We start from the raw sequence: 24,974 nt of genomic DNA, 5'->3' as shown, positions 1-24,974 counted from the left end.
GACCCTCTTTGATCTTAGATACCGATAACACAATTACTCACATAAGGTTTAGTGTTCATTTGACCCACTGTGGACACTAAGATGGTGTGATGCACCAAATACCCAAAGTCGCCTGTTAATGTTCACCATTTCAATCCCCTATGTCACAACATAGATATGCCAGCCCATCATTATACATCAGTCATTTGCCACGAGCTGCTTTTCTTCCACCTCTTTCTGCAAATGGGAACAGAAATGTCTTCAGACCAAGCGGCCATCTTATAAACATACAGTAGACTGTGTCTGAAGTGTTTATGATTTATTCCACACTTCCAGTAAGCTTTATGCTTCCTTGGTCTTCAATCTTGAGTCCTTCCAGCCAGGGATCTTTACTTCTCAAGATGTTTATACCAGTCGTATAAACAGAATGACACACTGGTAGCTGAGCTCGAGTGCACTGGGTTCGTATGCTGCAACATCACTCTTCATTCCAGGCTGTTTAGATGCTCTCTTCAAACATCCATTGTGAACCACTAATCTCCAAGTTGGCCGTTGTTGCAGAAATGCACCATGTGGTACTTCAGTGGGCAGATCATCTTTCTGGTTTATTGAAGCCACAATAAGTGCCTCCTACTAACTGAACGTGCCTCAGGAATCTCGTTTTTATGTTCTCCCATTTTGTGTTTTCAATCCATTCAGGTCTGACTGAGCATTCTGCAGAAATATCTTACGGACTCAGAGTTGCTGGACTATCTTCAACCCAAAGACCAAGATTCTTAATCAGCTCACATACGACTGAGCCAAAGTCCGTTCACCAACAAATATCAAAACCAATCTGAACCTCATCGTTATGAGTGTAAAGTTCTTTCATTTTCATTTTTAGATTCTTTTCCCCTCAATCCCATCTTCGTCTACATCCTCCCCCCCACCCCAAGCCAGACGTCTCACTGGGGGGTGAGGGGGCTCGTGCCGCTAGAGGGCAGTGATCTGTGTTAACTCTGTGTTCGAGTTCCCTGTCCCTGGAGTTTCTCCCCTCTGTGTGGGGTCCATACCCCCCAAGGGGAGTTCCACGCCTAGTCATGCGGGATTAGGCGTGCCTCCCCCAGGCCCACTGCCATCTCCGGCCTTGCAGCTGTAGGCCGCTGCCACCTCCCTCGCGATGCTCCTCATCCTGCCCGATTGCTGAGTATCAAGACGGAATGGTGATGGCTGGCAGAACTCACGGAAGCAGCGCTTGAAGTTCTCATCCAGGAAGGCATAAAGGACCGGATTCAAGCTGCTGTTGACGTAACCCAGCGCGATGCAGAAGTGCATTAACACCAGTGTGAACAGGCTGCTCAGGTTGAAGCCCAGCGCCTGAGCCAGGACCATGATCTGGATGGGGGTCCAACAGACGACAAATGCTGCCACCACCACCAGGACCATCCTGGTGATGCGCCGCAGGTTACGGTCCTTCTCTTTGGAGCCAGACAGGATGCGAACGTTTCGCAGACGCTTGACCATCAGGCTGTAGCATATGCTGATGATGGCGACAGGAATGAGGAAGGAGAAGAGGAAGACCCAGGTGCCGAAGACTGGATCCCAGTAGCTTTTAGGTTCAGGTAAAACCACAATGCACTCAATACCTTGATGAATGAAAGAAGAAGAAGAAGAAGAAGAAGAAAATATAGAAAAGATGGTTAATAATTTGGCTATAACATTTTATTTTTGGATCAATGTAGTTAAAAATATTAAAAACATAAACTATGATGCAAGTTGGTTTTAAATCCAGCATTTCATATGAAATAAATTATTTTCAGAAAATTCTTTTTTTTTTTTTTGCATCTTAAAAGAAGCATATATAAAAGAAGCAGTTTTAAAAGCCAAATGTAATGTTGTTCATGTTCGCGTGTGTACATGCGTGCGCGCGCGCACACACACACCAAATTTATGTGCAGGAAACAAAACAAAACAATAGAACAGAATAGTCTTTATTGGGCACAGCAGTCTCGCTTGAGGGTGGGCGCTAAAGGGGTAAAATATGATGCATATGATGTAATTTCTGTACTTCCAGGGACAGAAACATGGTATTTTCTCTGAGTTTTTGGGCAAATTACACGCAAACAAAGTGAAAATGCAAAGAAAAAGTGACAATGTGGTGAAAAGTGGACATGTGTTGCGCTTTGTTTATGACCCGGAGCTCAAACATGTCGAGGCAGTTTTGCAGATGAGAGAACGGAGCGACTCTGGTTAGCTGTGTAGGCTAACACTTACCGACACAATGTCTCACACTTGCCCCATCTTCTCTTCTTTACTGGGAACCAAAAAAACAAACAAAAAAAACAAACACTTTTCGCGACTGCTTCAGTGACTGCAGCGAAAAAAAAAACTGCACCCTTTTTCCTTGTGAAGTTATGCTGGGTATATATTGTGCAACGGGAGCAGCTGTCCCCGTAAGTGGTCAAATCCCGCGATACCATGCTGGGTTCAAATGAGACTGTGCTGCCCTATTAGCTCTTTTATTAAGGTACATATTTGTCTCAAACATCAAGCTAAATATTTAACTTGATGTTTGAGACTGCGCTGCCCTATTAGCTCTTTTATTAAGGTACATATTTGTCTCAAACATCAAGCTAAATATTTAGCTTGATGTTTGAGACTGCGCTGTCCTATTAGCTCTTTTATTAAGGTACATAAAAGAGGTGCCCTATTGTCATTGTATGGGGGGGGACAACAAAACTGGAAACAAACAAACAAACAAAAACATATGTATCCATGTTTTGAGAATTTGCTTGAAAACTGTACACTGCCCCCTTCACTAGGAGATTGTGACAATGTTCTAGAAGAAGAAGAGTGGCAGCATGTAGTGTGTCGTGAAAATTAAACACTCACGAAGCAATGAAGTCAAAATGTCAGAAAACCCAAAATGGACTCAATGTGGATTCAAAAACAAGCACTGAACCTGTTCACCTCAAGACAATGACAACAGCTGGCATTAAAAATCGCACATGCACACACACACACACACACACACACACACACACACACACACACACACACACACACACACACACACACACACACACACACACACACACACACACACACACACACACTCCAGACAAACGCATTGTGAAAGAAAACCACTTAGTTGCTCATGTTCTGGCAGTGCAATGAATCTATTTGACAGTGACAGGAACCAGGTCAGAGTTTGGTACCGAAACTGTTCTGTGTGTAAAGGGAATGTGCAGGGCGGATTCTGAGAGATAACTTTAGGCAGACTGAATAAAGATTTTAATCTGCCCCATATTGTCTTATGGAGAAACAAGAGAAACACCTGAAGTTCATAATCAAGTTGCTCTGATCCGAAACTCATTGACAAATATAATCCAGAATCAGGATTATAGTCCGGGTTGAGTAAGACTGCAAACACACCAACAAACATGGATATGTAGATGTGAGGTACTAAATGCCTGAATGAATAATTAAATACTTAAACCTCTGGATGAGTCAATATGCAGATCTTTCAGTCAGTAATGAGACCGACCCTACACATGAATCCTTCAGACAGAACATTAATAAAGTCTTTTATTTTAGTTCAGAAAATCATAGATACATAATCAGACATACTGTGGCGGGAAACGTTATGCTACCTGCAGCTAGAACTAATGCCATTAAGAACACTGTCATCTTTAGGGGTATGAAGGAGTGGAATTTATTACTTGATCATATCAAACTAACTTCAAATTGTTTTTTTTAAACTTCTAAAACTGCATTTATTAACATAATCAATCTGCTTATCTAGTATACATGGAGAGGTTGTACAACCCCAATTCCAATGAAGTTGGGACATTGTGTAAAATGTAAATAAAAACAGAATACAATGATTTGAAAATCCTCTTCAACCTATAGTCAGTTGAATACACCACAAAGACAAGATATTTAATGTTCAAACGGATAAACTTTGTTGTTTTTAAGTAAATATTTGCTCATTTTGAAATGGATGCCTGCAACACATTTCAAAAAAGTTGGGATGGGGCAACAAAAGACTAGGAAAGTTGATGAATGCTGAACGAACACCTAATTGGAAACAGGTGAGTGTCATGATTGGGTATAAAAGGAGCATCCCCAAAAGGCTCAGCCGTTCACAAGCAAAGATGGGTTGAGGATCACCACTTTGTGAACAACTGTGTGAAAAAACAGTCCAACAGTTTTTAAGAACAATGTTTCTCAACATTCAATTGCAAGGAATTTAGGGATTCCATCATCTACAGTCCATAATATAATGAGAACATTCAGAGAATCTGAAGAACTTTCTACAGGTAAACGGCAAGGCCGAAAACCAACATTGGATGCCCGTGACTGCATTAAAAACCGACATCATTGTGTAAAGGATCTACTGCGTGGGCTCAGGAACACTTCAGAAAACTTCAGTTAATAGTTCATCGCTACATCTACAAGTGCAAGTTAAAACTCTGCCATGCAAAGCGAAAGCCATACATCAACAACATCCAGAAACGCCGCCGCCTTCTCTGGGCCCTAGTTAATTTGAAATGGACAGAGGCAAAGTAGAAAAGTGTGCTGTGGTCTGATGAGTCCACATTTCAAATTGTTTTTGGAAATCATGGACGTCGTGTCCTCTGGACAAAAGAGAAAAAGACCATCCAGATTGTTACCAGTGCAAAGTTCAAAAGCCAGCATCTGTGATGGTATGGGGGTGTGTCAGTGCCCACGGCATGGGCAACTTAGACATCTGTGATGGCACCATCAATGCTGAAAGGTACATCCAGGTTTTGAAGCAACACATGCTGCCATCCAAGCAACGTCTTTTTGAGGGACGTCGCTGTTTATTTCAGCGAGACAATGCCAAGCCACATTCTGCACGTTACAATCAATCAATCAATCAATTTTATTTATATAGCGCCAAATCACAACAAACAGTTGCCCCAAGGCGCTTTATATTGTAAGGCAAGGCCATACAATAATTACGTAAAACCCCAACGGTCAAAACGACCCCCTGTGAGCAAGCACTTGGCTACAGTCGGAAGGAAAAACTCCCTTTTAACAGGAAGAAACCTCCAGCAGAACCAGGCTCAGGGAGGGGCAGTCCTCTGCTGGGACTGGTTGGGGCTGAGGGAGACCTCCTCCCCAAGCGTGGCTTCTTAGTAAAAGAGTGCGGGTACTAGACTGGCCTGCCTGCAGTCCAGACCTGTCGCCCATTGAAAATGTGTTGCGCATTATGAAGCGCAAAATATGACAACAGAGACCCCGGACTGTTGAACAACTGAAGTCGTACATCAAGCAAGAATTCCACCTACAAAGCTTCAACAATTTGTGTCCTCAGTTCCCAAACATTTATTGAGTGTTGTTGAGTGCTTTTTTGAAACCTGTTGTGCAGGCATCCATTTCAAAATGAGAAAATATTTGTACAAAAACAATAAAGTTTATCAGTTTGAACATTAAATATCTTGTCTTTGTGGTGTATTCAATTGAATGTAGTTTGAAGATCCAGAGCATGTCTAAGGCATTTTCAATGTTTAAAGTTAGCATTAAGCAGTTGCAGCTGTCATCACGTTTGGGTGCATTTGTTTTCAAATTGTAATATTTCTTAAATTTATTTTTGTTTATATATTAATAATCTAATAATTATTATATACAGTTTTAGAGAAAGAGACAAAAAGAAATAGATCACTGTGCCAAGGAGGGAATCTCTTTAGGGTCAGTGACCCTACGGCCTTGTTTAGAGAAGTGTTTCATAAATGTTAAAAAAATTCATATATTTGCAGTCTAGTTGAATAATAAATTGAATTTTGTCTCTTATTTGTTTTTGTCTATAAGCACATGCAGTATCAATGTCAGTGCTCAGATGACAGTAGCTTCTGGGAAAGGTGCAAGTTGCAATAAACTGTGATGCCAGGCACTAAGGATACATGCTATCCAGTCACAGCAGATGAAACTTTTTTTTACTACTGAGCAAACATTACTGTTAGACTTTTTTTGGTTCAATGATTCCACGGCGTGTAGATGTTATGGCGTCAGTGACCCCATGACCTTGGCGGAGGTGCTTCTAGTTGTATTCTGTTTTTATTTACATTTTACACAACGTCCCAGCTTCATTGGAATTGGGGTTGTATTTATTGGTGCACCTTTATACATACACACACACACACACACACACACACACACACACACACACACACACACACATATATATATACAGTGCTTAATTTGTAAAGTGGGAGGTCCCGGAGCGCAGAGGATGGGTGGCTCCGGTGCAGAAAAAAGAAAGAAGGGGGGAGGGGGGGGCTTGCGAACAACGCTGTGCGCCACACCGAAAATAAACTGGGCATGTATTCTAGGCCTAATAACACTAGTCACACCAAATCCGGATAGAGTACAAATTCCTGTTTAATGATGTACAGTGGTCCCTCGTTTATCGCGGGAGTTACGTTCTCCGCATCCACACCGGGCGCGACGCGAGCGACTGCAGCCACAGGTTGCCATGTAATCCCTATGTAAAGACGCGTTTTGGTGCCAAACCGTGCAGCACGACGTGAGTGAAGCGACACGAGTGAAGCGATTTTGAGCATTTTGCGTGTTTGTGGCGCGATATTGCATCGCGTCACGTTGTGTTGCCCTCCTCCCCAAGTTGAAAAATCTGAACTTTTTCGTCTCGTCGCGCCGTGATGATCAATCAGGGACTGAATATGTAGTGACGTGGAGATGTCTGGAGTTTGACTGAAGATGCGAACATGTCCTGTATCTGGTAGCAGCCTGTGAGCAGGACGTATGTCTCTTTTGTCCTTTATTTCACAATCATGACAGAGTTTTTGGAGCGAGCAGCAGCCCCACAGTTTCTTTTTCTTTTTTTCTTTTTTTTACGTGCGCGCGCGAGGGAATCATCCATGGAGATTATTTTACTTATTAACTACACAGATGTATAATAAAGCAAATGGTGACTGGTTTCTAAAGACAATTATGACAGAGTTATATTGGGGAAAGAGCAAGGAGCAGCCTCACAGCAAGCCGCGGAGTTTCGTTCTTTCTTTTTTTGTTTGTTTTTTACGTGCGCGTGTGAGCGAATCGTCTGTGTGGAGAATATTTTATTAATTAACTACACAGATGTATAATAAAACAAATGGTGACTGGTTTCTAAACACAATTATGACAGAGTTTTTTGGGGGAGGAGCGAGTTGCAGCAAGCAGCGGAGTTTCTTTTTTTTAAAATTATTTACATGTGCGCGCGTGAACGGAACAGTTGGTCCTCAAACTGGGTCCCGCAGAGGCGGACGGACCGCTGAAAGCGGGCGTCATCCAGATGCAGCTCCTGCAGCAAATAATGATACTCTCTGTATTGGGAGCTTTTCACAACAACTCGCTCCGTGTGAAAGGTCCGTCATGATGACTTGACGCCGAGCAGAATGGAAGCTCCTCCTATTTGATAATGCACCGGGGCGAATTTTCGCAGCAAAAGCAGAGCGACACACCGGGCGAAGGAGGCACGTCCGTCGCCACGCGACCCCCGTGAATTTGTAGCGTCTGATTGCACCCGGTGTGAACGCGGCATAATAAACGAAATCCGTGAAGTAGCGCTATTTTTTACACTTATTATAGATGTTTTAAGGCTGTAAAACCCGTCACTACACACTTTTCTCAAACAGGCATTAACATTTTCTCACTTTTCTCTCTTGTGTAAGCACTCTCTTTTTTCTTCTGTGCAATAAGATTATAAACAGACACACGCAGAACACAATGCGCGGCTCTCCCTTCACTCACTGCCTCCGGGGGTACGGATGCGGGACCCGCAAAGAATCCAAGTCCTCTGTCGGTGGCCACGGAGCTCTGAGGCTATAGTCAACATCCGGATCAAAACAGCGAGCGTAGCCTCTGGACCTGTTGCCAGATTTGGCGCAATTCTGCACAGCAGACAAGAGGGCGGCGGTGTGATTGGCAGTGAGAGCAATCGCGGTGATTTTTTTTTATTTTTATTTTTTTTATATTTTGTTAGTCAAGAGAGGTGGCGGATCACGGATCCAGTATAAATAGCTGGCGGAGCCAACGTCAGAGGTTCCAGAGCGCGCGTCTGAGGCTCCCCCACAAATTAAGCCCTGTATATATATATATATATATATATATATATATATATATATATATATATATATATATATATATATATATATATATATATACGAGTATATATATATATATATATATATATATATATATATATATATATATATATATATATATATATATATATATGATGATATCGTCCACTTTTTTCACCAGGATTAGTTCTGTACTCAGAGTCTGCGGTTCAGAAACACAGAGAGGTTGTCCACGCGCATTAAGTTTAATGAATTATTTGAGCAAAAAAAAAAAAAGCTTTAGTGTCTGTAACTTCCCGGGAGGAGGCCCCAGGGAAGACCCAGGACACGCTGGGGGGGACTACGTCTCTTGGCTGGCTTGGGAATGCCTTGGGGTTCCCCTGGAGGAGCTGGGGGAGGTGTGTGTGGATCAGGAGGCCTGGGCGACTTTGCTTGAGCTGCTGCCCCCGCGACCCGACTCCGGATAAAGCGGAAGAAAATGGATGCATGGATGGATGTCTGTAACTAACCAGTTCCTGTGAGAGAATTTTTTCCATTCTTTTTCTTTATTATTTCATCAACAGTATTGCCACAGTTACTTGGAAAAGTTACTTTATTAGTTACTTTTTTAGTTACTTTATTAATAGCTGCCGACAACTTGTAACTAATAAGCTGTTATTGCTCATTTGGCTGCTCCCGGTTTTGTTCGGGTCACCACAGCGGATACAGCCAGATCCGCACTGGTAATTGGCACAAGTTTTACACCGGATGCCCTTCCTGATGCAACTCCAGTTTTACCTGGGGAAACACACACAGCTGCTGGTGTTCCAAAGAGGTCTCCCATCCAAGTACTAACCAGATCCTGCTCTGCTTAGCTTTTGAGATCTGACAGGTTTAGGCTCACACAAAGCAGACCAGCTGCTTGTAACTAATAAGTAATGTAACTAATAAGATAACAACTAATCTGATTTGGTTAATCTTAAGATTGAGCAATCAGCAAAGTAACTAACTGGCAAAGTTACTAATAGTTACTTTTCTGAGTACTTGATCTTAAAAATAGCCAAGTTAGATTACTAGTTACTTTATTAGTTACATTCAGCAGCTACAGACAAGTTGTCCACAGCTGCTAATGAAGTAAATGTATAAAGTCACTGTAAAATGTAACTGTACAAAGTAACTGATGAAGTAACTTTTCAAAGTTACGGTGGCGACGCTGCTCATCAAAGAAAAACAAACGTGGTTCAGTTCTGTGTCAAATACTCGGTCTGGCTCACATGGCAACTGTCAGGACGGCGGCGGCCCGGCACCAGGAGCGGCTGGACCCGCAATACAGACTCCCAGACGAGGCTTAGGTGTAAATGAAATCATGGTCTTTATTCCAGGCTCAGGTACGGTACACATGTGATCAGTCAGCGAAGCAGAGGTACCAGCAGGGTTAGGCTGAGACGCAGTCATGGACAAACAGGGTTCTGTGGCACGAGCAAACACGGACATCCGAGGAGAGGCAAGAGGCATAGTTGAGGATAACAGAGCAGAAATCGAAACATGGCAAGGCAAACTCAGGACTGTGATCAAAGGCTGGAAAGTGTACAGAGACAACAATCTGGCAGGGAAGTGTAGGACTGTGAGATTTAAAAGCAGGTGGGCTAATCAGGATGTGAGATGAGGAACAGGTGGTGTTAATGAGGTGCACATGAGGAAAGATCTAGAAAGGGGGTGTGGCTATTGAAAAAAGATAATGCATGGGCAAGATTGTGAGGAGGGGAGTGCACAAAGTGGAGTGATGTAATAGACAAAGATACATGAACAGGTGAAAAGAGTGTGAGTGAATGGAAACACAAAGCAGACAGAATCAAAGTGAGGGCCCAGTCCCACTGGGGAGAGGATTAATTGTGCATGAATTTAGTATACAAAGTATTGGCATTCGTTGTCGTCCGCAACAAAAATGGCCAAAAATGACAAATGTCCCAGTATGAATTACGGATATATTAATAATATATAACGGAAATATGATGAACAATCACGGTTGTATAACGCATGTAGTGAGGAAACAGATCCGACACATTGCGATTATCACAGCAGTATTACGGCATCTGCATTGCGGTCATAAAAGAAGCGCACTAGGGCCGTCGGCATCACTATTCACACCAACAATACAGCCTCTGGAGCATTTGCTGGACTTGGACAAGTTGATTGGAGTAAACAAGCAGTGAACAGGGCGAGTGGAGTCGTCAGCGGATCGCATCAGAGCGCAGCTCATCTGAACGATTACGACAAGAAGTTAAATCTGTTATAAACATAGGAATAAATACTGTAACAGCTGCAGACAAGAAGGAAAAAAACACGCAACTGTTTTATCAAGCCTTGACAATGTTAACAAGTCAAATAATTACCTTTTTAGACGGCTCAAAATGCTTTCTGCAGCTTGTTAACTGTTCGCGGCATCCAGCGCAGAGCGCGTGGCAGCCAGTAGAACAAAGAACAGCGTCCAGCTGTGAACACAGCGCATCCGCCGCAAATCAGATGCAAAGCAGACGTAATAAAAATGTTTTATTTGTGGCCAATCTGTATGCAGTCACTACAACTTATTTTAGTTTGTGATGTGGACATGATGGGCACGCAAAATATCCATTTTACACACTGTCCCAGTCCGCTGCGAAGCCGCAAATCCCTGTCAGTTGCGGATATCAACAGATAACGGTGAACACACACCGCATAGATTGAGTATGCATTGTGCATGTATTGAGTATGTATGGAGTATGTAATGCGGATGTCATCCGCAGCAAACATTTTGTGCAGATCAAAAATCCTGGTAATGGGAAAACGTGCCTCTGCGGATAATTGCGGACGTGTGCGGGTGTCGGCCGACTCATACAAGCATGTTTCACACATATTGTGGATGTTAAGCAAATATGAGCCAATTTTGTGTGCAATTCATACGCAAATCTTCCTAAACGCCAGTGGGACAGGGCCCTGAGAGACAGGGACACATGGCAGGTGCAGACAGAATCAAAGTGAGAGACAGGGACACATGGCAGGTGCGGAGAGAACTTAAGAGGGTCGTGAGGAAAACAGAGAATGATGAACTGAGACTGAGGACAGAATAAAATATAACAAAGAATAGAAACATAGAATCGGTCATGAACATGTGAACTAAAATTGGAACAGCAAATAATAAGCACGAAGAAAACTGCATGACAACTGATAAGAGAATACTTGGAAAATAAATATTGAAGCAAAACTGAACTGGCACTGATAAAGAAAACAAATAGGTTAAACAAACTATGAATAAAACAGAACCCACATGATGATAGAAAACAAAACCCGACATTAAGCAGAACAGATACCACTGAAGAGAAAAGCAAAATAAACAAGTGATAACAATGCAAACATAAACTGGCAGAACAAACTAGAATGGAACTGATTGTCAGGTTTTGGCCCTAGTCCGACCCTGGGGGGTTATTTTCTGTTTCTTCCACTGTAGTCTTGGTTTTATTATCTGTGATGCTTCTGCCACATTAAGTTCTGTTCTAGTTTAGTCTCTTGCTTTTTATTTGTCATTCTGTGTGATCACGTTAGGTTTTGAGTTATCTGTTACACTTCAGCCACTTATTGAGTTCTGTTCTAGTTTAGTCTTCATCCTTTATTTTCTGGTTAGTCAGTCACTCTGTTTTGAGCATGTTAGTCCCTCAGGTTTTTCTGTTACACTTCAGCCTCTTGTTGAGTTCTCCTCTAGTTTAGATCCATCCTTTCATTTTCTGTTGGTCTATTTCTGTTTTTTCATTTGTTTATTGTTTCCCACACATTTTGTGTTTTAGATATCATTAGTTCCTTATTGTTTCATGTTTGTTTTGTCACTCACTTTTCTCTGTTGCTCTGACACGCCCACCTGTCATTCCACTGTCTCATCCAGCCACGCCTTCTTCCCTGCACCTGCTTCTCATCACACCTTGATTAACCTCTGTATTTAAGTCTATGCTTTCCTCTGTTTCACTGCTCCTTCGTTGTGCTTCATGCCTTGTGCTCTTGCCCTCATTCCAAGCCTTCCTTGTCTTGTTTTTGATCTGTATCTTTCTGTGCTCGACTCTTGCTCGTTGTTTGACAACGTCCTCACCTCTTGACCATGTGTACCTCCGCCTGTACTGACTGACTTCTTGTGTATCGACCTGAGCCTGTTTTTGGATAAAGCCTTTTCTTAACCCACATCTGAGTCATGCATTTGTGTCCATCTGCCCGCTGTGCCTCGCCACCTCAGTCCCTGACACTGACAATGGCAGAAGTAGGAAAAGTAACAAAAAACAAAGTAACAAAGCAAAACTAGAACAGAGAATAACCACATCATAAAAATAATAACTAATAAAACAAAGCTGGGGCAGATGGAGATGAACTAAATAAAGAGGCAAAATAAGGATTAAAGCCTGGATCAGGGCCGAGCATGACAGCAACAGTCATTCAGGAAAATGATTTATTTAAACAAAAATTAAGACAGTGTCTGGACCAGGATCAGCGTGAGAAACCAAACCAAGCAAAGTGTCCCAACGCAGTGCAGCGAAACCTGTTAAAGGTGAACCGGAGATAAATCCAAGAGCCAAATTACAAGGTATTGAGACAGAAAAGGTGAGAAAACACTTTGCAACACTTGAGAAATTGAGTGAGGATTCAGAGTATCTGGGTTTTGAGATTGTCCTGGGTCCAGAGTAGGATCTAGGCTTCTAATACGTTTTTGGACTCGGCCATCATAGGTGTGTCTGTATGTGATGAAAGTGCTGAACCTGTGGAGACATTCACTTATCTCAGCATGTTTCTGTGTCCTCAGCCTTTGAGACAGAGAGACGCCTAGTTTAGGGTCATGCCCGGAGTACCCAAGAAGTCTCCCCAACAAACCTGGTACCAAAGACACCCAGTCGTCACCTTAGGTCACTATGTTGACCAAGTCTCACAACTGTACAGTAAGACAGGAAACACCAGGAACCTAAAGACTTGGACCATCTTTCTCCAGCAAAGATACTGGCATCACCAAACACCTCTGTCCAGTGACCCAACCCTAACCCAGGTATCTCTGGATCTCAGAGCCTGAGGAACCAGAGACATGGATCCAGGACAATCTCAAATTCCTCAGATTCCTCACAGAATTTTTCAAGTGCTGTAATCATGACCCATAGATTCCACAAAGATCTCAGCATTGTACACTAAGTCACGACCAGAAACCTTTGCTTGCCAACAAAAGCACCTTAATGTTTAGTTTCCACAACCTGTCCCAACACCCAGTTCATGCAAGTACTGAACAAGATAGGAGCCAGAACACGTCCCTGAGGATCACCAGAATGCACTGTGGAAAAGAGAATGACAACATAAAGATGTGGGGTGTCAACCTGCAGAGTTCTTTGTATTACAGCAGCTGGTCAAACTTTGAGATTCCTGTCCTGCTGTTTGGTTCCAAATCCAAGATCATTCTGTGAAAACATTGTGAACTGTAACCACAGCATCATGTCGATCCTGCTGAAAAACTGACATTTTGAACTTAAGAAGCATAAAGTTTTAAAGTGCCTCCAGCAGCAATTTCATCCTTTACTGCTTAGTCAGCATTCTGAGACCACAGCGAGGCAACAGCCGGCACACAAAGAGCAAATGTCTCCCACACAGACTAATGTTTTTTCACACGGCACATTCGTCAAAGAAATAACAAATGATTACATTTTAGATATGATTCTGGGATTTCTGCTTCACGACTGAAAGCAGTGGCAGCGTTAAATCCTGAGGCTGTTTGCAGGAACTGAAGATGTGCAGTGGGACTCAAGGAGGGAAAATTCATTTGGAGACTTGCAGTTTGCAGTTTCACAACCACAGATGGATCGGGGCGGGATCACCCGTCATGTGGGCGTGGCCCCGGGCTGTCACAGTGAACAGACAGATGACTCGGAAGGCGAAACTCTGAATTTAACCATTGATTTGTGCTTCGCCATCACCTACAGTCAAAAAAGCTGTGAGCAAAAAGGAAATGACTGATAAAAGAAGCTGAAAAAATAGAGCAATTTGTCCTGTTTGTCCACAGCAAATATAATGTTTCAGTCTTTTAGTCCAAAACAAAAATATTCTGCACCTTTCAACATGCAAATGGTTCTTTACCTCACAAACAATAACTGCTGCATTTCCAAAGGCTGCGTATGACACATATAACTGAAGCTGCGATGACACTTGTCTCCCAGTATGATACACATGATGGTGCTTAAAAGGCGCCACAATGAGCATCACGATGCTTGTGTACCGATACGATGTGCATCAAGGTATTTGGGTGCCGATACGATGCACATCACGATGCTTGGGTGCCAATACGATGCGCATCACGATACTTGGGTGCCAATACAATGTGCATCACGATGTTTGGGTGCCGATACGATGCGCATCATGATGCTTGGGTGCCAACACAATGCGCATCACGATGCTTGGGTGCCGATATGATGCGTACCACCGATGCTTGGGTGCCGATACAATGCCCATCACGATGCTTGGGTGCTGCTATGATGCGCACCATGATGCTTGGGTGGCGATATGATGTCCACCACGATGCTTGGGTGCCACTATGATGCGCACCATGATGCTTGGGTGCCGATACGATGCGCATCACGATGCTTGGGTGCCGATACGATGCGCATCACAATGCTTGGATGCCAATACAATGTGCATCACGATGTTTGGGTGCCGATACGATGCGCATCATGATGCTTGGGTGCCAACACGATGCGCATCACGATGCTTGGGTGCTGATATGATGTGCACCATCGATGCTCGGGTGCCGATACAATGCCCATCACGATGCTTGGGTGCTGCTATGATGCTCACCATGATGCTTGGGTGGTGATACGATGCACACCGTGATGCTTGGGTGCCGATACGGTGCGCATCACGATGCTTGGGTGCCGATACGATGCGCACTGTGATGCTTGGGTGCTGATACGATGTGCACCACGATGCTTGGGTGCCGATACGATGCGCACCGTGATGCTTGGGTGCCGATATGATGCGCACCACAATGCTTGGGTGCCGATAAGATGCGCATCACGATGCTTGGGTGCCGATATGATGCACACTACAATGCTTGGGCGCCGATACGGTGCGCATCACGATGCTTGGGTGCCAATACAATGTGCACCATGATGCTTGGGTGCCGATACGATGCACACCGCGATGCTTGGGTGCCGATCCAATGCACTTCATGATGCTTGGGTTTTGATATGATGCGCATCACGATGCTTGGGTGGTTAGGGAAGAGGGGGTGGACTATCAGCCCAGCAGGGTGTAGGCCAAAAATGTACCCAGTGCTCCCCCAAAATGAACCTTCTTAGTTTAACCTTTTGGTGCCCTTGATAAAGGTTACCAAGTTTCTTAACTTTAGTTTCCTAATCTGGTCAGGTTCCAAGATAAAGGAACCCAACAACCTCTGACTCAGTCTACCCCATGCTGGACACTGGCCCAAAAAGCGGAGAGATGTCTCAGGTTCCTCCCCACAGTCTGTACATGTACTGACCTGTTGGAGTCTCATTACCATTCCATGTCTGTTCAAGAGGTTGTGACCTGTGAGAATCCCAACCACTGTACTTATTATACTTCTAGGCAGGCTGACTAGCTCCCTGGAAAACCTGAGGTTTGGTCCTTCCTTGAGCCATCTTGCCTGCCTGCTGTCACTCAAGTGCTGCCATCGTTTGTAGTGCTGCTTTCTGACCCACACTACAAATACATCCTTCGTGTCTCCCAGTGTGTTAAGTGCCTGGACACACTCCCACACCAAAGCTGATGAGAACAGTGGCCCATTAATGGCTCTTATACACTCCTGACTATCTGACTAAATAAAAACTCTTTTACCCCTAAAATTGAGGTCAAGGGTGCAATTTAGAACTAGAAACTGGGGGGGATAAAGTGCGAGGCCCGCAGGGCCGAAGGCCATAGGCCGGGGGTCTGGGGACCGGTTTAGACCCCCAGAAGCCAATGGTTTCTAGATAAGCTCAGATGCATTCTGAGCATCCAGAACAGTAATTTTAATGTTTTGAGAAGACCATAAAGTGGACACCATTTGACTTATGCAATTTGAAACTGTGGATATAAGTACTTTATTCTGAGAATAGCCAGCACTGATTTTATTAACATCCTGGTGTAAATAAGGTATCACCACATGTGTAGAACTCAAAAAGAATGATAGGTTGAGTTTTCATTAGAAAAACAACTGCAATGTGGTAAAATGTATTCATAAATATGAAAGAACAGGCTCTTAATAATTATTAACTATCGCATGCTGTATTTTTTTTCTCAAGATTTGTTTTTGCATAAGTTTGAAAAACAACAGATCATAAGTTTAGGATAAATTACTTATCATGAATTTAATTTTCGAAGTGGCACTAATGACAACACTCATAATGAACATAATTTTGCTTGCATAGAGTGATTTTGGAGATCAAACAATAATTGCAGATGGGCTTTCTGAGGTCCCAGATAGCTTTTCTGATTTCCTTTTCTAACTTTCAGAATTTGGTAAATTAGCATATGGTCCATTGATACTTGTGTGTAGTCACTAGTCCCTAGAGGCAACTATTTTTGGTTTCAAATCTCGGCAAATGCAGTCCCAGAAAATTACGAATGTGACAAACAAGAAACAGGTGTAAACAAGTCAATGCTGCTAAAAATACAAACTTGCAGAAACAAAGATACTATTCTGACATGGTTTGCACATAAGACTGGCATAGCATGTTTCAAGTACAAACATACATGTCAGAAGGTGGGGGGGGGGGATACCATATTCTGTCCCCCCTGGTTGAAAAGGTGGGGGGACATGTCCCCCCTATCCCCCACCAAATTGCACCCATGATTGAGGTTAATCAGGAGCTCCACACACTGAATAACAGCAAACACCTCAGCTTGAAAGACAGTGGTATATGTGCTCTGTGTAAAACTCTTTTCCTGTGTCAGGCTGTGGTGTTGTATTACAGTTTTTTTAAATTGCTAAAACACATTTCACAAAACTCTCCCCTATGTTCTCAAAAGGCTAAACACAACACACTTTTCTAAAGCTACATACACAAAACCACACCTTTTCTTTTCAAAACACAAACTGTCACACCAAAACAGCTGCTCAAAGCCTGCAAAAATGTAAACACTATATGCATCATTACACACTACAACAAAACAACTGAAAACACAATGTTCCGTGTGTGAGAATGTCCTTTTTACATTTGTTCGCAACTGACAAAGCATAGTATCTGTATGTGAACAGATCTGTTCTCAAAATATATTACTGTAGAGTATGTAGCATTCATAGATTTGTGTGTTTCATATGAACAGTATGTAAATCTACAGAGAATACAGTATGTACACTACTGTACTGTATCACAACTCAATGCAAACACTACAGAGGATCCATTACACACAATACTCACTAAAGACACAATGTTCAGGATGTGATGGTTTTTTCCATTTATTGAACTATACCACACACACACACACACACACACACACACACACACACACACACACACACACACACACACACACACACACACACATACATCATTGTGCGGCATCACGTCGTCAAGCTGGGTCAGGCCACAGGACCTCATCTACATCACAGGCATGATGCGAGTTTGCCTCACTCTCCCTGCTTGGCCTGCTCCTCTCCCTCCTTGGCCTCCTACTCTCCCTCCTTGGCCTGTTCCTCTCCCTCCTTGGCCTATTCCTCTCCCTCCTTGGCCTGCTACTCTCCCTCCTTGGCCTGTTCCTCTCCCTCCTTGGCCTGCTACTCTCCCTCCTTGGCCTGTTCCTCTCCCTCCTTGGCCTGTTCCTCTCCCTCCTTGGCCTGCTACTCTCCCTCCTTGGCCTGCTACTCTCCCTCCTTGGCCTGCTACTCTCCCTCCTTGGCCTGTTCCTCTCCCTCCTTGGCCTGTTCCTCTCCCTCCTTGGCCTGCTGCTCTCTCTCCTTGGCCTGCTACTCTCCCTCCTTGGCCTGTTCCTCTCCCTCCTTGGCCTGTTCCTCTCCCTCCTTGGCCTGCTGCTCTCCCTCCTTGGCCTGCTACTCTCCCTCCTTGGCCTGTTCCTCTCCCTCCTTGGCCTGTTCCTCTCCCTCCTTGGCCTGCTGCTCTCTCTCCTTGGCCTGCTACTCTCCCTCCTTGGCCTGTTCCTCTCCCTCCTTGGCTTGCTACTCTCCCTCCTTGGCCTGTTCCTCTCCCTCCTTGGCCTGCTCCTCTCCCTCCTCTGACTCTAACTCCTCTTCCTCTGATTCTGTCTCTGTCCATTGTGGTACTGTGTACGTTTGGAACCTTCAGCAAACTGTGCACTCTGAACTGGCTTTTATAGGCGTGGTCACATCATTTGCAACAAGTGTCTACAATTCTGAGTTATGTTTAATGAATGAAGCCAGGTGTGTACATTGTGTTCACATTTTGCTGACTGTGGCAAGCATTTTGCATCACTTGAGCTTTAAATTGAGAATCTGAGCAGAGTTTTATGCAACTTGTGTTCTAGCAAGGCAAAATGTGTTTAGATTTATGAGAAAAGGAGGACTGTGTTTTGTGAATTGTATCTTCATGTGAAATGTGTTTATGGTTTTGGCAAATGGGGGCTAGTTTTATTAAATGTGTTTAGAGAACTGGTCATTTGGTTTAGAGAATTGGGTTTTGTGTTTTAGCAATTAAAAAAAACTGTAACACTCCAGCTCCAGCTTTCACCCTGATCAATGATCCATCTGTAAAACAGGTGATTGATTACAGGTGAGTTTGTGTTCAGAGCCGAGTCTGCATGGATGTTGATGCGATGCACATCACCATGCTTGGGTGCCGATACGATGTGCATCATGATACTTGGGTGCTAATACGATATGCATCACAATGCTTGGGTGCTAATACAATGTGCATCACAATGCTAGGGTGCTAATACAATGTGCTTCACGATGCTTGGGTGCTAATACAATGTGCATCATGGTGCTAAGGTGCTAATACAATGTGCTTCATGATGCTTGGGTGCTAATACAATGTGCATCATGATGCTTGGGTGCTAATACAATGTGCATCATGATGCTTGCGTGCTAATACAATGTGCATCATGATGCTTGCGTGCTAATACAATGTGCATCACAATGCTTGGGTGCTAATACAATGTGCATCACGATGCTTGGGTGCTAATACAATGTGCATCACAATGCTTGGGTGCTAATACAATGTGCATCATGATGCTTGCGTGCTAATACAATGTGCATCACAATGCTTGGGTGCTAATACAATGTGCATCACGATGCTTGGGTGCTAATACAATGTGCATCACAACAAGCTTGGGTGCTAATACAATGTGCATCACGATGCTTGGGTGCTAATACAATGTGCATTACAATGCTTGGGTGCTAATACAATGTGCCTGACGATGCTTGGGTGCTAATACAATGTGCATCACAATGCTTGGGTGCTAATACAATGTGCATCATGGTGCTTGGGTGCTAATACAATGTGCATCACAATGCTTGGGTGCTAATACAATGTGCATCATGGTGCTTGGGTGCTAATACAATGTGCATCATGATGCTTGCGTGCTAATACAATGTGCATCACAATGCTTGGGTGCTAATACAATGTGCATCACGATGCTTGGGTGCTAATACAGTGTGCATCACAATGCTTGGGTGCTAATACAATGTGCATCATGATGCTTGGGTGCTAATACAATGTGCATCACAATGCTTGGGTGCTAATACAATGTGCCTGACGATGCTTGGGTGCTAATACAATGTGCATCACAATGCTTGGGTGCTAATACAATGTGCATCACGGTGCTTGGGTGCTAATACAATGTGCATCACAATGCTTGGGTGCTAATACAATGTGCATCACAATGCTTGGGTGCTAATACAATGTGCATCACAGTGCTTGGGTACTAATACGATGTGCATCATGCTTGGGTGCCGATATGATTTTCATCACCATGCTTTTCCCTATTGAGGTTTCAAATCCCACAAAATCTCACAAAACCTCGGAGATTTTGCTGTGCTGCAAGATGTCATTAACATTGAGAACTGCATTAAGATGCTGTGATCAGGCTGCACTTTAACTGCTGCACACGGACAACAGCATTAACATTGCAACATAACACTGTATATAATGTGCCTAAAACTTTGGTGAATATATTATCTGGGATTTTAGATGTTGTTATTGTGTTTGTTTTATGTAAACATGTGAGAAGCTCAGATTGTTTCTCCGTTATTTTCAATGGGAATCGCCATGAACCGCAATCGCTTCCTGTTCATGTCGTTCTGAGGGAAAGTGAAGTTTACTCTTTACCATCCTGCTTATTGTCCTTCACAACAGTTTGTCCAGTTTGTTCCAGAGTAATATAAATGAAATGTCTGAAATTTAGTTTGCATTTATTAAATTCCATGCAGGCTAAACGTAGCAGAGATGGAATATTTGGAATATTTGTTTTAGCAAGCTTTCAGGGTCTCATGCAGCAGTCTCTTATTCATGTGAGGAAAAGCATAAAAAATTGCATTTTGGTCGTATAATGTTCATTTACAGTTGTCTTCATGTGGTTTCCCTATGTTGGTTTCTCTATGCAAGGGATTATGGGATATCTCAATAGAGCAAATGGAGGCATATTATTGAAATAATAATAATTTAAGTGATGTGTTAATTACACAATTTGCTTTAACAGTCATAGATTTTAAAAAGTCTTGCATTTGTGATGAAAACAGGGTTTATTCTTGATGACAGAATCCTTAAACTGTATTTCTTTAAAAAAAAGATCAATATTTGAGATATAAAGCCAAAATAAATAGGAAGTGTTGGAAAAAATAGATGTGTTATTCCATATGCTGGGAGCTCTGGAGCATTTCACAGATTTATAGGATGTGGCGGCTGCGGTAAAAATGCTCCAGTTGTTGATCAACAACACAGCGAAAGCATGTGTGACACATGAAACAGAAAAACCCGCCTGAAAGGCCCGCGGGTTTTATGTGTCGGATCAAAATCACCGCTGATGTTCTCTGAAGGGGGAACAATGACGCACCAGCAGGGCTTGAACCCGCGTTACGAGTACCGAACAAAAATGACACACCAGCAATGTCGTGAGTGGAAATAAATAATTCCACATCTAACAGAGTCGGAGCTCAAAGTTACACTTTACAAGAAATCAGGAATAAAACTGTGAACACTAAAAACTTGTGTTTTCTCTTAAATGTCAGTTTTTAGTTGTTGTCTGGACCGCCTGCTGCTTTCAGGGGCACAAACATGAGATTTTTGTTTTTTGTTTTTTTAAGTACACAGTGACTCGCATAATCCTGCTCTGATCTGTCGGAGGAGTTTCCATCTCGCTGATGGAAATCTCAGGAAGACAAAAGGTTTTCAGTGGCTGAAGAAAAGGTCACGTTTCAAACACTCGATAGCTGTTAGCAGCCGTCACTCAAAGCTCCTTTTGTAAGGATTCGCCGCCCAAAATGTCAGCGGCTGACTTTTGCTTCCAGTAGATTCTGCAGAAGTCCAGTTGTTCCATTTTCGGAATTGCAACTTCAGTACCGTGTCCTGGTACTAGGCTGTGCAATCACTTCTAATACTGTAGAATAGAATAGAATCATTCTTCATTGTCCACTGAGGTAGAAAATTGTCTTCGGCTCACCAGCACAGGAGACAAACAGCACTAAAATACAAACGTCATACATAATAACATATAATAGACACAATAAAAACAGAGGTAAAATATAGTGAAAAACATAGGAATAACATAAATAAAACATAGAGGTCGAGCAGTTCAGGTTGTATCTGTGGTCACTTTGTTGAGTTCATGATGGTGACGGCATTTGGTATGAAGGATTTTCTCCAAGAGCTAGTTGTGAAATGTTTGAAAAAAAAAAACTCATTGTGGTTTTAGATGTTTTGAGACTGATTCAGAGGTTTTCATACTTAAACAGGAATCAGGTGGACTGTGAGTCCCAGAACCCCCCCCCCCCCCCCCCCCGCCATGAGTGAAAATGCTCTTTTTTTCTTTTTTTTCTTGCTTTTTCCTCTACTTTCTCTCCACTTCATTTCACTTTGGACTTTGGTTTTTCCTCAACTCTCTCAGCTTCTCTCCGCTCTGTAATTTTCTCTCTTCAACCTTTGTTCTGGGAGGAAATTCTCCTCCTCCCGCCTCCTGGTGGATTCTCACTCCTTTCGTTCGTGTTTTCACTCTAATCTCCTGTGTCTCTTCCCCCTCCATCATTTTCAGTCAGTGGAGAATTACTTCCTGGTGTTCCTTTTTTCTTCCTCCTGTCACCTGAGCTTGCGTCCTCACTCATCACATCTACCTGTGATTTTGTCTTTACGTCTCATTTTCCGCCGCAGGTCAAACACTGAGGCCTTCTCCTGATTGGATTCTGCTGATCCAACACCAGAACAACCCAGCCAGCCTCCTCAGTCACACTTTGGACATTTTACCTGAAGACAGTTTGAAGGTTCTTCAGGAAGAAACCAAACTTTTCTGGAGATGACAGCTTGAATTCTGAAAACACAAACTATTTGAATGGATGTCTCCAGCAAATACTTCTCCTGCTTTTCTCTGCTTTTTCTGTTGATTTAATGCTGATGAATTATACAATAGGTGTACTTTTACAGCCAACTGACTGAAACCCAGGCCTGTGGACAGCAGGATGCTGAATTGATAGCAATATCCCATGCCTGAAATTGTTGAAGTAGATGTTTTGTTGCAGTAGATGTTTTGTCAACACTTTGAGTCTGGTCTGTTTTACCAACCCCTAGAGCAAGCACACAGGTGACAGTGGTAAGGAAAAACTCCCTCTGATGATACTGAGGGAAGAAACCTCAAGCAGACCAGACTCAAAGTGGTGACAAAACATCTACTGCAACAAAACATCTACTGCAACAATTTCAGGCATGGGATATTGCTATCAATCCAGCATCCCGCTGTCCACAGGCCCGGGTTTCAGTCAGTTGGCTGTAAAAGTACACCTATGGTATAATTCATCAGCATTAAATCAACAGAAAAGCAGAGAAAATACTAAGGTGAATGCCAGTGGCTAGCCCTAAGCTTCACTAACAGACTCAGCATTTTGATAAAGTAGAGGCAGAGACCTGTTCCATTACTCACTCACTCATCACTCATCTTCAACTGCTTAGTCCAATTAAGGGTTGTGGGGGGCTGGAGCCTATCCCAGCAGTCATAGAGCGCAAAGCAGGGTACACCCAGAACAGGACACCAGTCTGTCACAGGGCCACACATATAGACAAACAAACACATTCACACCCGCACGTATGGACAATTTAAAGTTTCCAATCCATCTAACCTGTGTGTCTTTGGATGTGGGAGGAAGCTGGAGCTCCTGGAGAGAACACACGCAAACATGGGGAGAACATGCAAACTCCACACAGGAAGGCTACAGGTGGGATTTGATCCCATGACCTTCTTGCTGTGAGGCAACAGTGCTAATCACTAATCCACCGTGCTGTTCCATTATTAATAAACTGAATTTAAAAAGATAGGAAGCATAGTAACATACTATGCCAGCATGATAGCAGTACGAAAGGGAGAATAAATGTGTCTTAAGTTTGGACTTGAAAGTCTCCACAAAATCTGACTGTTTTATTGATGCAGGGAGATCATTCCATAGAAGAGGGGCACAATAAGAGAAAGCTCTGTGACCCGCAGACTTTTTATTTACCCTAGGGACATAGAGTAGTCCTGCACCCTGTGAATGCAGAGCCCGGGCCAGTACGTAGGGTTTAATTAGGTCAGCTAAGTAGGGAGGTGCCAGTCCATGAATAATTATATAGATTAATAGCAGAAGTTTCAAACTTTCTGCTTCCTGTCAAAATTCTGGCAGCATCCATTCATTTTCAATACCTGCTTACTCCAATCAAGGCTCAAAAGGCTGGAACCTATCCCAGTACACATAAGAGGAGAGAGGCAGAGTACACCCTGGACAGGACTGCAGTCTATTACAGGGCCACATATAGATGGACAAACTCATTTACACCTGCAAGCAGACCTACGGACAATTTAAAAAACACAGAAAAGGTACTGGGAATGAACGTGAGAAAGCTGGACAAAACCAAGACAATCTGGCAGTTAGAGAACATTTTTACTGTGCTTATACCTAGAGACACAAAACAGTCACACGTGTAACCCCTGAAGCCCGCAAATAGAAAAGCCTCAAAACTTGACAGCAAACTTACACATATCATAAGCAGAACAAACGTCAAAATAAAAGCACAAGGAAAGAGCATCGTGTGTGAAAACATGCGAAACAGAGACAGGCCAGACTAATAAAATAACAGACAGAACCGAACCAAAAACAAGAACCATGACACAAATGAACGTGTGGATCACAAACAAACACAGTTAATGACACAATGAAAAGAAAAAAGGTGAAAAGCAGACATGATGAAGCTACACGGGCTCTCGATGAAAAAAAAGGAAGAATAAATGGTACGGATGATGAATGACAGCAGGAAAGAGGACGAAAGGAGAGAAGGATTGTGAGCCCAAAGCCAGCAGGCTGCAGACGTGGTTCTGCTGTGGAGTCGACTAATAAAAATGATGATAGAATTAGTTCTGAGCTGCAGGGAAAACTGGATCAATAGCAAACCAGTAGAGGTCCCGTTGTCCCGCCGGCTACCACAGATTACTCCATTTAACAGCTAAACAGCCAATAATAAGTGAACTCTGTGGGAAGACATAAAATAAAATAAAAAAATAAAGTAGCTACTGCAGCTGTAACTGCTTTTTCTCCTGCTTCACATGAAAATTAAAGTATCAATTTTATTTTTCTATCTTGCATTTTGTTACTTTGTCACTGTCAGTCAAGAAGTAAATCTCAAGCAACCGATCAGATATGCAATTCCATCTCATCAAAATCAATTAGTGAGTGTGTAGTTCTGTGCGTCCGCCCGTGTGTGAACAAAATAACCTAAA

General features: G+C 43.0%; 1 protein-coding gene across 1 annotated transcript in view; it reads right to left on the bottom strand.

The window, feature by feature from the left end:
* Window positions 1–854: 854 nt before the first annotated feature.
* Window positions 855–24,974, bottom strand: part of oprl1 (opiate receptor-like 1) — a 152,326-nt gene continuing 128,206 nt past the window's right edge. Inside the window, exon 5 of the mRNA XM_034171792.1 lies at window positions 855–1,604. Coding sequence (XP_034027683.1) covers window positions 1,057–1,604 — 548 coding nt within the window. The 3' untranslated portion in view covers window positions 855–1,056. The remainder of the gene's footprint in view (window positions 1,605–24,974) is intronic.

Source organism: Thalassophryne amazonica, chromosome 6 (assembly GCF_902500255.1).
Source record: "Thalassophryne amazonica chromosome 6, fThaAma1.1, whole genome shotgun sequence".
In the NCBI taxonomy this organism is placed as follows: domain Eukaryota; kingdom Metazoa; phylum Chordata; class Actinopteri; order Batrachoidiformes; family Batrachoididae; genus Thalassophryne; species Thalassophryne amazonica.
This window is presented reverse-complemented; position numbering and strand designations above follow the sequence as displayed.